Source organism: Pelodiscus sinensis, chromosome 1 (genome assembly GCF_049634645.1).
Source record: "Pelodiscus sinensis isolate JC-2024 chromosome 1, ASM4963464v1, whole genome shotgun sequence".
NCBI lineage: Eukaryota > Metazoa > Chordata > Testudines > Trionychidae > Pelodiscus > Pelodiscus sinensis.
The window spans coordinates 70,420,528-70,433,981 of NC_134711.1; the positions used below are offsets into that span (position 1 = coordinate 70,420,528).

The 13,454-nt window shown below is 45.5% G+C and overlaps 1 protein-coding gene across 2 annotated transcripts in view; it reads left to right on the forward strand.

Annotated features, from left to right (window-relative positions):
• Positions 1-13,454, forward strand: part of SYT1 (synaptotagmin 1) — a 520,808-nt gene that overhangs the window by 436,494 nt on the left and 70,860 nt on the right. For both annotated transcript variants that reach the window (XM_075932323.1, XM_075932321.1), the window contains exon 9: positions 507-624. In XM_075932323.1, the coding sequence (XP_075788438.1) occupies positions 507-624 (118 nt within the window). The remainder of the gene's footprint in view (positions 1-506; positions 625-13,454) is intronic.

Genomic DNA, 13,454 nt, shown 5'->3' on the forward strand with positions numbered 1-13,454 from the left:
TTTTTGAAATGTCTTTTCATATAATGGCTTCCGCTTACATGGCAAAGCATGATGAGAATGAGCCCAGTTGACTGTTTCTCTGACAATCATGTAATTTGTGGGTGTGCTAATTAACCAAACGTGGCAGAAACACAAGATGAGGAACAAAAATTGTAACTCTGCTGCTTTATGTTACAGCTCAAACTCTGAAGGCATGGTCTTGTGAAGTGCTGACTTTTGCTACTCGCACTGAAGCCAGATAAACTAACGCACATTCAGCACTTCACAGGACACAGCCCAGTAGCTTTCAAACACACTTGCTGAAGCAGGTTCAGGCTTCTCACTATTAAACTGAACAACTTGAAGCTAATTGCTCAGACTGTAATATTACACGTTTTATTTTAAAATGCCTGTTTGAAATGCAATCCAATTAACCTACTTTGTGGGCTTTCAGAAGTCCATGGTTTGATTTTTTTAAAGTACTTAAACTGATTAAATATAGCACATTTCCTTGTTTGTTTTCGTAGCAAGAGAAGTTGGGAGATATCTGCTTTTCCCTTCGCTATGTGCCTACTGCTGGCAAGCTGACTGTCGTCATTCTAGAGGCAAAGAATCTGAAGAAGATGGATGTGGGTGGCTTATCAGGTGAGTGTAAGGAAGTCTGCATGCATAAAGGCATTGCTTTTCCACTGCATCCCTCTCCTTGGAGAAGGTGAAGAGTCTGGTATATATTCTGAAGTGCAGTCACTGGTACTCAGTGGATAGCTGTGTGCATGAGAGACCAAACATAGCTTTAAAGCAACCCAATGCATTATGCATTGCATCCAGCATTCAGACAAGATCTAAACAATTAAACAGTCAGATGACACTGCAACCTCTTTGTAATTTTTTCCTTTCCTGTTGCCTGGAGATAAATATGGATTATTCAAGAGGAAAAAAATCTGATTATACTTCCTATTGTCTTTCTAATCTCCCACCAAACCTTGAGAATGAGCTACATTTCTCTGCAATGTTTCAGACACTGTATAAACCTGTTCTTACCACAGGTCACTGAATTGGCTGGTGACTCAGATACTGGGGGGTGACTGCTTCTGCATTGCAAGAGCTTGATTGTAACTGGCTTCTGCACAAGGGTGAGAGGGACACCCTCTCTCCTGTTTCCATGTGCGGGGGCAATCCTTGTACTTGTGGGGGGACAAAGGTTGTTTCTTCCTTGCTCCATTGGGTGTGCAGTGTCTCAAAGAGGTTGGGAAAGCATGGCCCTACCCCCTGCTTGGCACAAGCTCATAGTAAGGCTGGCACACTCTGGGTAGGATCATATGCCATTCTGAGGGATGGTGAAGCCCGCACATGGGAAGTTTGGAGCAGGACTATAAATTAGTCCAAATCTCCAAAATCCTTAGGGAGTGGTGGAGCTCCAACCTACTCTCCATTCATGACTGTGTCTAAAATACAGAATCGAGCTGATGGATGAATTTCACATTAGCCGAAATCAAAATATGTGCTGTTATTTTTTACAAGGAGAGAGCTTGCAAAAAGATTTCTTTGTTCCCCTCATGTTTAAAAGAGACTATTTGTAATCTCTCCTCAGTTTATACAAACACAATGGGACTGGGGTTGTTTCTAATAGCAACTAGGACAAGTTCTAGAAATAGAAATCTTAAGTGATGGCAGTACAGTGGAGGGGGGGCCAGAGATCATACCATTGGGAGATATCTCAATTGCCTAGGAGAGAATGGATTAAACACTCCCCTAGGTGTGTGTTTGCTTATTTCTACAAATTGGTTAGGACTAAATGGAGTTGTCAGATATTCATACAGAACCCAAGAATGTGCTCGAAATAAATATTGCATTTGACAAATATAAGGTGAGTATCAGGGGAGTAGTTGTGTTAGTCTGTAACTAAAAAAACTTAAAAAACAACAATGGTTCTGTAGCACGTTAGAGGCTAACCAAAAAATATATAGATAGTATCATGAGCTTTCGTGGACACAACCCACTTTTCAGATGACAAATATGGAGCAAGAGGCACAGAGGTTCAAATATAAAGTAGAAAAAAAAGTAGAGTGGGGGATGGGGAAACTCTGTCCAGACATTTATACAAGCGACATCATCACAAGACCTAACTACATATGCCACCGCATCAGAGGCTCACACAATAGCACATCCACCAATGTGATCTATGATATCAGGTGCCAGCAATGCCCCTCTGCTATCTATATTGGCCAAACTGGAGCATCTCTAGGACAAAGGATTAATGGACACAAATCAGATATTCGAAATAGTAACAAACAGAAACCTGTTGGGGAACATTTTAACTTGCCTGGGCACTCACTCGTGAATATAATGGTAGCTAATCTCTTACAAAGTAATTTCAAGCATCAACTAAAAAGAGTCTGTGGAACTGACCTTCATTTGCGAATTTGACACTATGTCTTATGGCTTGAACAAAGACATGAACTGGAGGGGCAGTTATATTCCAAAAATGACATAAAAAGCTAAGTATCGGGCACTTACTAGCCTCATTTAGCATGGACACTTTGACAGTTTTTCCACTCCACTCTTTTTCTGCTTTATATTCAAACCTCTGTGCCTCTTGCTCCATATTTGTCATCTGTAGAAGTGGGTTGTGCCCACAAAAACTTATGATACTATTGATATATTTTTTGGTTAGTCTCTAAAGTGTTACAGAACCATTGTTGTTTTATAAGGGGGGAATGTTGCAAAATGAGGAAATCTGAGTTCCTCACTGGTTTTGTAGGTCTCTGCTTTTCCCCACCAAGTTTTGGATCACCGGTATCTCCTACCATGTGCCATGTTTCTGTCTAATCAGGGAAATCAGGTGATCTCCCTTCTCTTCTGCTACTTTATATGCCTTTGGGGGCACCAGGCACCTGCTGCTCCTCTCTTTACAGAGGGACTGTCAGCCTTGGTCACAGTCACTAACTTCTACTTACAGGAAAATAGAAGATGGAAAAGTGTGTTCTCACCACATCTAGCTCTGTAATAAGCCAAAAGATGGCAAGTACTTTTAAGGTGACGCATAATAATTAGAGATTCCCTGGGAAATCCTTATTTATCATGTGTTATTGGCAACGTATTGCAGATCATACCCACGAGAGAGACAACTTCATCTTGTTAAGATAGCAGACAAGAGAATATTCATAATGAGGATTCATAGATTTTCAAAACAGAAAGAATCATATGACCAGCTAGTCTGGCCTCTGGCATTAAACATCTTATAGAAAATTCAATAACTTCTGGTTGAGCTAGAGCATATCCTTTAGAAAGATACCCATTCCTGATTTATAGCTTCAAGTGGTGGTGAATTCACCCCCATTTTCTGTTGTGTTGTTCCAATGGTTAATTCCCCTGTTAATTCCCCTATTAAATCCTTTATTGAAACTTTTGCCATTCTAAATTTGCATTCTGAATTTATCTAGTTTTGTCTCCCAGCTATTAGTTTTTTATGTATTTGTCTGCTAAATTGAACTGTCATCTACTGTCAGAAGTCTCTTCCTCTTGGTAGGTGCGATGTACCGTGATCACTCATCTCTTGACCCTCTGTTTGGTTAACTCAGTAGATTGTCTTTCATTGTAAAACATTTTTCCAGACCTCAAAACATTCTTGTAGCTCTGCTCTGAATCATTTCACAGTCCATTTTGAAAGGTGGACAGCAGAGCTAGGTGTGGTACTTCAGGAATAGCCTCCTCAATACTGTGTATAGAACTAATTGCAAATAGATACTAACAGCAATTTCTTTGAGCCTTATACTGTGATCCTAAGTTGCCTCTAAGTTGCACAGCTATGAGGCTGCACAGCTGCCTATTATGTGCCACACAATCACTCAGGGCTCCTGGGGCAGAGATTCCTCTCTCCCAGCCCCAGACACAATCTAGCCCAACAAAGGACCTGCCATGACCGAGGCACCATTCCCCTGGCCTTAACCCAGTCTGGCCTAGACCTGGCCCTCTCCCGCAGCTTCAACCCAGCCTTGCCTGGATCTGAGATGGCCATGGGAGAGGCACCTCACCAGTAGCCCTAGTCAAGCCCCGGCCTCAACACGTGCAACCAAGGGAGAGGCACCCCTCCTGCAGCCCCAACCCAGCCGGGCCTGGAGCTGCCACTGCTGTGGAAGAGACAGCTCTTGCCCCCAGCCCAGACACTGCCGGGGAGAGAGAGAGTTGCAGATATATCCTTTTTCCCCATCATAGCCCAGGGCAGCCTGTACCCCAAACTCCTCATTGTCAGCCCCCACACTGCCAGCTGGATCCCTCAACCCCATGCACACACATCCCAACCCTCTGCCCCAGCCCTGAGCCACCACTCACAGTCTGAACCCTTCGGCCCCAACCCTGCCACATGAATTTTGTGGTTCACATAACAAAATTCACTCCACGCATGGGTGGGAAAAATCAGCAGGAACCCTGCTGTGATTTTTTCAAATAACATTTATTTACTACAGCTTGAAACCCCAAATCTGGGACTTTCTGGTCCAACCACATCCGTGGTCTGGAAGGACCAAGGATGTTGCTGGACCAAATAGCCCCAAAGCTGAGGAGCACAAGCCAGGTGGGAGTCCCACAGTTGCTGGAGAGTCCCAGCTGGTCTGGCAGGGGATGGTCCTGTGGTGAGTGGGGAGTCCAGTTCCAGGGAGCACCAGCGGTGGCTGGGAGGAATCCCAAGCCTCAGCCAGGAACCCCAGCAGCACGGGGGCCAGCCACAGAAGTGAATCCCCAATCCTGGCCACCGAGCAGTAGTGGGGCTGGCGGTGGTAGGGGGTAATCCCCAGCCCTGTCCTGAAATCTTGGCGGCAGAAGGGCCAGTGGTGGCAGGGTGGAATCCTTGGGCCTGGGAGCCCCGCAGCAGGTTGGTGGTGGCTGGAGGGTCCCAGCCCAAGAAGGCTGATACTTGGAGCCCTGGCATGGGGCCAGCAGCAGGCAGGGAACCAAGGCTCCTGGGACACCTACATCTCAGAGAGGCGCCTGACCTTCCCTGGTCCAGCAAACTCCCTGGTTCAGGACCACTCCGGTCCCAAGGGTGCTGGACCAGGAAGGTCCAACCTGTATTTTGTGTTCTAATTTATGATCAGGTTCATAACATGGGGAGAGTCTCATGACTCAGTTACAGGGCAGAGAGTCAGGATATCTGTATTCCGCTCCGGGCTTTGCTAGAAACTTACTGATGTTGGGAAACAGTAATTCAATTGTGCAATCCCATTGGAGTCATGCGACCACTCATGTGATTAAAGGGATCACAATGTGGCCCTAACTGTGTGCCTTGGTGCTCTCGTCCCTAGAAAAGAGGATACTAATTCCACAGAATTGTTCTGTGAGTTTTAGAAACATTAGTGAATTAAAAGCATTCTGTGAACTTCAGATGGGAAATGTTAGCTTAAAAATGATTTGCAAATAAGCATGTTTGGTGCTGAAATGTACCAAATGAGAGTGCACAAGGGCATTTCTGGAAGGGAATTCAATTCTGCGCTCCTTTTCTAGGACCATCCCTTCCTAAAGATACTCCTTGGCAACAAGCAAACCCAATAGGATCCAGCAGTTGTAGGGGGTCTAAAAGTCACTGACCTGAGAAGGTCAGCTGTAGAAATATGCATTTCTGCCAGAATCTGTTCATTTGGAGCCTTTCAGAACTTAAAAACTAACCTTATTCTAGGTGTTTAAAAATAATAGAATAGAATTTAAATAAAAAATAATCAAGATGATGGATCATACATGGCAGTAAATTACAGTCCTCCAAGCTACTGACCATCATCATTTTGCAGCACCTGAATTGAGACCCCCTCCAAAATAATTTGGTTTGCCTAAGAGTCACAAGTAGCAGTTAATACAATATCACTAATATAAAAACTGAGACCTTGCCTATGCTATAGTTATAAAATTCAGCCTTTGACAAGCAAACAGTGTAGCTCTTGCCCACGTAAGTCCCCTGCTATGCTGACCAAGCCCCCTCACTGAGAGGAGTAGAGTTTATGTGAGTGTTGTTAGGGTGAAACTGACTATGTAGACATTGTGTTCCTTATATTGGCTGTTAGTTGCCATTCTTGGCTGCTGCCTGGTCTCTTCTCCAAGCAGGGCTACCACCTGTGCTCTGCTATCCCTGTTGGAAGTCCTGCTGCCCCTTGGCTCCCTGCTGCCCCTGAGACGGCAGTAGCCAGCTGCACACTGGGTGTGGATCTCCCTGCTGGAGAAGAGCAACCCAAGGCAGCTTCCCCCACTCCATTTTCAGTCCCCCACAATGCCCTTCTTCAGTCAATAGAAGCACCCCATGAAGACAAGCACCTTGGACAGAAGGAGGGTAGTGTATGTATTAAGGATGTTAAGAGACAGCTACATGAATAATAGTGTAGTTGATAGCAGTGTTCACTCTAGGCTGCATGCCTGTGCGGCCATGCACTACACATTTTAGGTCCGCCCATGTCATTTTAAGAGCTGTGCAGCATCACTCACCACTTACCTGCCTGCTGGAATGGAAGGTGAGTAGTGGAGGTCGTAGCAGCAATGGCAGCTGGTGACCTGGTGAGTTCCTGGTGGCGGGCAGCTGCCCTTTTGCTCCACCTGGAACCGGGGTGCATGAGGTGAGGCAGTTCTAGTGAAGCTAAAAATAGCACCGCAGGTGGCCTCTGCTCCAGTCCCTGCATGCAGACCCACTCCAGGAGCAGCTGGGAACAGGGCTGCGGGAACTTCTGGACCCAGGACCATGATACTAAAAATAGTGCGGCCCCAGCTCCAGCCCTGCAAACTGCTTTTCACATTGAAGGTAGAAAGTTAGGGAAGGGGCAGGGAGAGAAATAAGGGGAAGGTGGGGAAAAGGAGAGGAAGGGACTTGTGCTGAGGGGAGAGGAGTGGGACAGGGCAGGAGAAGAAAGAGACAGACACCAAGTGGCAGGGTGGAGAAGAGATAAATGCCAGGGACCAATGAGGTAAAGAAGACAATGAGGTAAAGGCTAGGAAGGGAGAGGGGAGGGAAGGTGTCAGTGGAGACAGGATGATGCTGGGAGAGGAAAGGGGAGGGACAATAGGGGGAAGAGGAGAGGGGAGGAGTGGGTGCCAGCAGAAAAGGGTTTGAAAGAAGGGGTGGGCATGAGGAAGGCAGGGAATGGAGCAAGTCAATTGTCAGGGCACAGAGGGGGTGAAGAAAACTGGGGCAGAGGATGGTGAGGGGTGGGCACCAGAGAGAAAGAGGGCAAGGAGGGCAGGGGCAGTGAGGGAAAGGGGAGGCACCAGGAAGGTGCAGGAGTAAGAGAAGGTGCAGGCACCAGGAGATTGTGGGGGCGAAGCAAAAGGGGAGACTCATGGAGGAGAGGCACGAGCACCAGAGGAGAGAGGCAGGGCAGGTGGGTAGAGGGAGGTGTTAGGAGAGGGGATGGGGAGGGATAGCTACAGATGATCAGAGGAGGGGTGAGCACAGGGGGAAGGGCAGGTTCAGGGGTCAAGGAGAAAGGGAGGTGCGCAGATCCTCAAAGGTCTGAGGGGAGTAAGAAGAGCAGGAGCCAGGACAGCAGAGGAGGGAGAGGGATGGGAAGCAGCAGCAAGCACCAGGGGAGCAGATGGGGCAAGGGGAGGATGGGAGATATGGCAGTAGAGGGGAAACGGGAGAGGTTTATAAGATATTTATTAATAACTTGGGTGCCATAGTGGCACACATCTGAACAAGCACATATGAGCTCAATACTGGTGCACAAGACAAAACTCACTCCTTTCATGGATGGTAAATCTTAGAGGAAACACTGATCAATACAATTTGTATCAACTACATAATTAGTTGATAAGGCTGTACAGTTTAAATGTCGTAGGAGCTGGGCACGCAGGCAGCCCATCTCCTACAACATTTAAACTGCAGAGATGCAGTGGGGGTAGGTGCTACAGAGCCAGGATCGCTGAGGCTCTGTATTTTAAATGTAGTAAAATACTACATTTAAAATGCAGAGTCACAGCAGTGCCTGACTGGTGCGAGTCAGAACTGAGCCAGACTCGCTCAATCCTGGCTCATGCCAGGTCCAGCAGCCCTTGTCCATGGCCAGCCCATGAGCCATGAACAGAGGTTTATGTTGGAGTAGCCTCTGTTCGCAGTGGCTGGGGCTGGCTGTGGACAGGGGATGCTGCCGGAGTAGCCTCTGCCCTCAGCAAACCTGGACCCATCGCAGGCAGAAGCTGCTTTGCAGCAGTCTACACTACCTCCCACACCTCCAATAGAGGCAGCGGGGGGGCAGGCAGCACCATGGAGACAGTGGTGGGGGAACCAGCTTTTAAGCTGGCTCCCCACTACACTGGCTCTTGTCCCCGCATTGCTGCCTCTGATACAGAGGCAGCAAGGAGGTGGGGGGGAAGCAAGCAGTCGACTCAACTACTCGGTTGTCAACTACTCGACTACTCACATCCCTACTGGGCATCAGTAATTACTATGTGGGCTGTAAGTCAGGCTAACATAGGTCAACTTATCTTTGTAGTTTAAAGTGGGAGACTAGTTTTTCCTAGTGAATCTCTCTTTCATAGAAATCAAGTAGAAGCAGCTTTCCAAAACAAGATCCAGATTCTGCCCCCATCTCACACTCAATAGCAACTTACTCAGCAAGTAAAACTACTCTTGGAATAAAATGTTGCTCAGTCGGAGTGGCAGGATGTGATCTCAACCAATAAACTCCTTTCCCAGTAGTGTTGTGATTTATTCCCCCTTACCCTCCTGAAGCAAAAATTGCTTTTCATTTTGTAAAACTGAAAGTAGTGCATCACAGTGGAGGTGGAAAAATGTGAACAATCAAACATGATCTCAAGCTGAATATTGCCCACACATTAGCACTTACTGTCACCTGGAGGAGGCCATTAGCAGGAGATGAAAATTATGTAGGTGTCACATGGAAAAAATCACAAAAGTTTGTGAAAGAGAGGGGAAAAAATCTGTTGTTTTTCAAGTTAAAAAACATTTTTAAAATTGTTTTGTTGCCCTTCCTGTTGTGAGAAGGGTACGTGATAGGGAGAATAAGAAGGTTTACAGCGTTATGTGACACCTGGACTCTGTGCTCCACAGAAGAGTTTGTTACTAGTGTTGCATGTTCAAAGGAGAAGCAGCATCCCAGCTTCTGTGGAATTCTGACATAGGCATGCTTCTGGGCAACACACCCTCGGTAGCTGCATCAGAGCAAGGGCAGCAGGCTTCCTTCTTGCCTTATTCCACACTTTGGGGAGGATACCTTTTTCACATGAAGGAAGCACTTTAAGGGTACGTCTAAACTACATGGCTCCGTCGATGGAGCCATGTAGATTTGTTTGTTTGGCAAAGGGAAATGAAGCCGCGATTTAAATAATCGTGACTTCATTTAAATTTTAATGGCTGCTGCGCTGAGCCGACAAACAGCTGTTTGTCGGCAGATTGGGGCAGTCTGGACGCTCCCCTGCCGACATGAAAGCCCTTTACTGACCTCCCCGGTAAACCTCATCCTACGAGGCATAACGGGGAGGTGGATAAAGGGCTTTCAGGTCGGCGCGGGAGCATCCAGATTTAGCGCGCTAAGCCAACAAACAGCTAATCAGCTGTTTGTCGTCTCAGCGCAGCAGCCATTTAAATTTAAATGAAGCCGCGATTATTTAAATTACGGCTTCATTTCCCTTTGCCGATCAGCCTAATCTACATGGCTCCATCGATGGAGCCATGTAGTTTAGACGCACCCTAAAAGAGCAAGAACTGGTACCTTCAGGGTATGTCTACTTCAGCAGTCAGCAACCTTCAGTACACGGCCTATCAGAGTAATCCTCTGGCAGACCTCAAGACATTTTGATTACATTGACTGTCTACAGACATGCCCCCCTGCAGTTCCCAGTGGCCACAGTTTGCTGTTCCTGGCCAATGGGTGCTACAAGAAGTGGCAGCCAGCATGTCCCTGCAGCGCATGCCACTTCCTGCAGCTGCCATTGGCTGGGAAGGGCAAATCACAGTCACTGAGAGCTGCAGGGCGGGAAGGTGGGTGCTTATGGATGGTCAATGTAAACAGAATGTTTCCTGGCCCACCAATGGATTACCCTCATGGGCTGTGTGTCGAAGTTTGCCAACTCCTGGTTTATTCTGAGCCAGCCTAAATACATAGACTCACACACATGAATCTTGAGCTAGTGTGCTAAATATATCAATGAAGACATTATGGCTTGGGCTCGAGCTTTGGCTTGACCCTCCTACGCTTGATATCCTGAACACCAGCCCTTCCACCTTGCTATTTTCAGCATTCAAACTCAAGTTTATGTTAGTATGAGTCTGACTAGCAGGGCGGGGAGGTTTACTCCCTGCTTCAGTGTAGACATACCTTCAGTCTTCTCCCACCCTTCTTCTCCCACATAGAACTGAGCACAATATACATAATAACATAAGACTGGCCATACTGGATCAGACCAAAGGTCCATCTAATCTAGTATCCTGTCTGCCCACAGTGGCCAATACCAGGTACCCCAGGGGGAGTGAAACACAGATAATCATCAAGTGATCCCTCTCCTGTCATACATATCCAGACAAACAGAGGCTAGGGACACCATTCCTACCCATCATGGCTAATAGCCATTGATGGACCTAACCTCCATGAATTTATCTAGCTCTTTTTTTACTCCTGTTAGGGTACGTCTACACTGTAAGCTTGTTTTGGAAAAAGCTATTCTGGAAGATATCTTCCAGAATAGCTTATTTGGAAATAGAGCATCCACGCTACAGAGAAAGCCTCAAAGTTAGTCCAAGGCAGGCTCCCCTAATGTGGATCTCAATTTAGAGCCCCAGGAGACACTGGGGAGGAATAATTAAGAATGGCTTTGGTGAGGAGCTATTTCAACATTGCTGCACTGCAGCATCCAACTCTTCTGAAAGAGTTTTTTCAGAAGAGGCATTATTCCTCATGGAATGAGGTTTACCAACGTCAGAAAAAGCCCTCTGTTATTTCGATTTTCTTTCAAAATAACGCAATTGCTGTGTGGATGCTAGTATTTTTTTCTGGAATAATGGCTGTTATTCCAGAATAACAGTGCATTGTAGACACACCCTTAGGCTGTGTCTACACTGGGCCACTTATTCTGGAAAAGCAGCCGCTTTTCCGGAATAAGCTGCGAGCTGTCTACACTGGCCCCTTGAATTTCTGGAAAAGCACTGACGATCTACTGTAAGAAATCAGCTGCTTTTCCGGAAAAACTATGCTGCTCCTGCTCAGGCAAAAGTCCTTTTTCCGGAAAACTGTTCCGGAAAAGGGCCAGTATAGACAGCCCAGTAGTCTTTTCTGCAAAAAAGCCCCGATCATGAAAATGAAGATCGGGGCTTTTTTCCAGAAAAGCGCATCTACATTGGCCATGGACGCTTTTCCAGAAAAGGGGCTTTTCTTCTGTTCCGTTTTAAGTATTTCCGGAAAAAGGTGCCAGTGTAGACACAGCCTTAGGGTATGTCTACACTACCCCCCTAGTTCGAACTAGGGGGGTAATGTATGCATACCGAACTTGCTAATGAAGCCCGGGATTTGAATTTCCCGGGCTTCATTAGCATAAAACCGGCGCCGCCATTTTTAAAAGCCGGCTAGTGCGAACCCCGTGCCGCGCAGCTACACGCGGCACGGACTAGATAGTTCGGATTAGGCTTCCTAATCCGAACTATCTGTACGCCTCGTTCCTCATTCCACGAGGCGTACAGATAGTTCGGATTAGAAGCCTAATCCAAACTATCTAATCCGTGCCGCGTGTAGCCGCGCGGCACGGGGTTCGCACTAGCCGGCTTTTAAAAATGGCGGCGCCGGCTTTATGCTAATGAAGCCCGGGAAATTCAAATCCCGGGCTTCATTAGCAAGTTCGGTATGCATACATTACCCCCCTAGTTCGAACTAGGGGGGTAGTGTAGACATACCCTTAGTGTCCTAGTCTTCACAACACATCTGGAAAGGAGTTCCACAGGTTGACTGTACGCTGCTTGAAGAAAAACTTTTTTTTGTTTGTTCTAAATCTGCTACCTATTAATTTCATTTGGTGACCCCCTAGCTATATATGGGAACAAGTAAATAACTTTTCTTTATTCACCTTTTTCATACCAGTCATGATTTTAAAGTCCTTTATCATATCTCCCCTTAGTCTCCTCTTCTCTAAGCTGAAAAGTCTAAGTCTTTTTAATCTCTCTTCATATGGGACGTGATCAAACCCCCTAATCATTTTTGTTGCCCTTCTCTGAACCTTTTCCAGTGCCAAGATGTGGGCGTACCATAGTTTTATATAGAGTCAGTAAGATCTTCTCTGTCTTATTCTCTATCCCTTTTTAATGATTCCTAACATTCTATTTGGTTTTGTTGACTCCCACTGCACATTGAGTGGATGTTTTCAGAGAACTATCCACACCGACTCCAAGATCTCTCTCTTGAATAGTTGTAGCTAAATTGTTTATATAGTTGGGATTATTTTTTTCCATTTGCATTACTTCACATTTATCAACATTAAATTTCATTTGCCATTTTGTTGTCCAGTCACTTAGTTTGCTGAGATCTTTTTTCAAGCTCTTCAGTTTGCTTTGGTCTTAACTATCTTGAGCAGTTTGGTATCATCTGCAATTTTTGCCACCTCACTGTTTACCCCTTTCTCCAGATCATTTTTATTAATATGTTGAATAGGACTGGTCCCAGTATAGACCCTTGGGGGACACCACTAGTTACCTCTCTCCATTCTGAAAACTTACCATTTTCAGCTATCAGTAACCAGCTATCAGTCCATGAGAGGACTTTCCCTCTTATCCCATGACAACTGACTTTACCTTTGATGATGGACCTTCTCAAAAGCTTTCTGGAAATCTAAGTATAATATATCCACTGGATCCCCCTTGTCCATGTGTTTGTTGACCTCCTCAAAGAACTCTAGCAGATTAGTAAAGGCATGATTTCTCTTTACAGAAACCATGTTGACTTTCCACCAACAAATTACGTTCATCTACATGTCTGAAAATTTTATTCTTTACTATAATTTCAACTAATTTTCCCAGTACAGACATTAGACTTATGTAGCCCAATAGTTTCATAATGAATTTAGCAAATTGTAAAATTGTTGTTTTTGTTCTAACGCCATGATTTGGAAGGCACCCTATTCCAGACAGCATTTAAGTTTGGTATTGCGGTTAGTGAGATTCAAGGACATGCTTAAAGTTAATCATACATTTAAATGTTATCCTAAATAGTGATGGATTTAAGCAAGTGCTTACATGATTTCCTGAAGGGGGCCTAAAACAGCAAGAGGTACATTTTGTGGAAATAACTTTTTCTAACAACACTGCATGGTATTTTTGTGTTGACACTACTGAAATTGTAAACTTCTGAGTCAGTATATGTATCTCATTTAATTAATAGTGTAGCTGTCAAACAAAGCAATAACCTTGACTCCAGCATGTTGTACTTCTCCATAAATTACAGGTCATTTTAAAAAAGTTTGAATTACTTTGGATATAAACAATAAAAGACAAGAAACTAGTC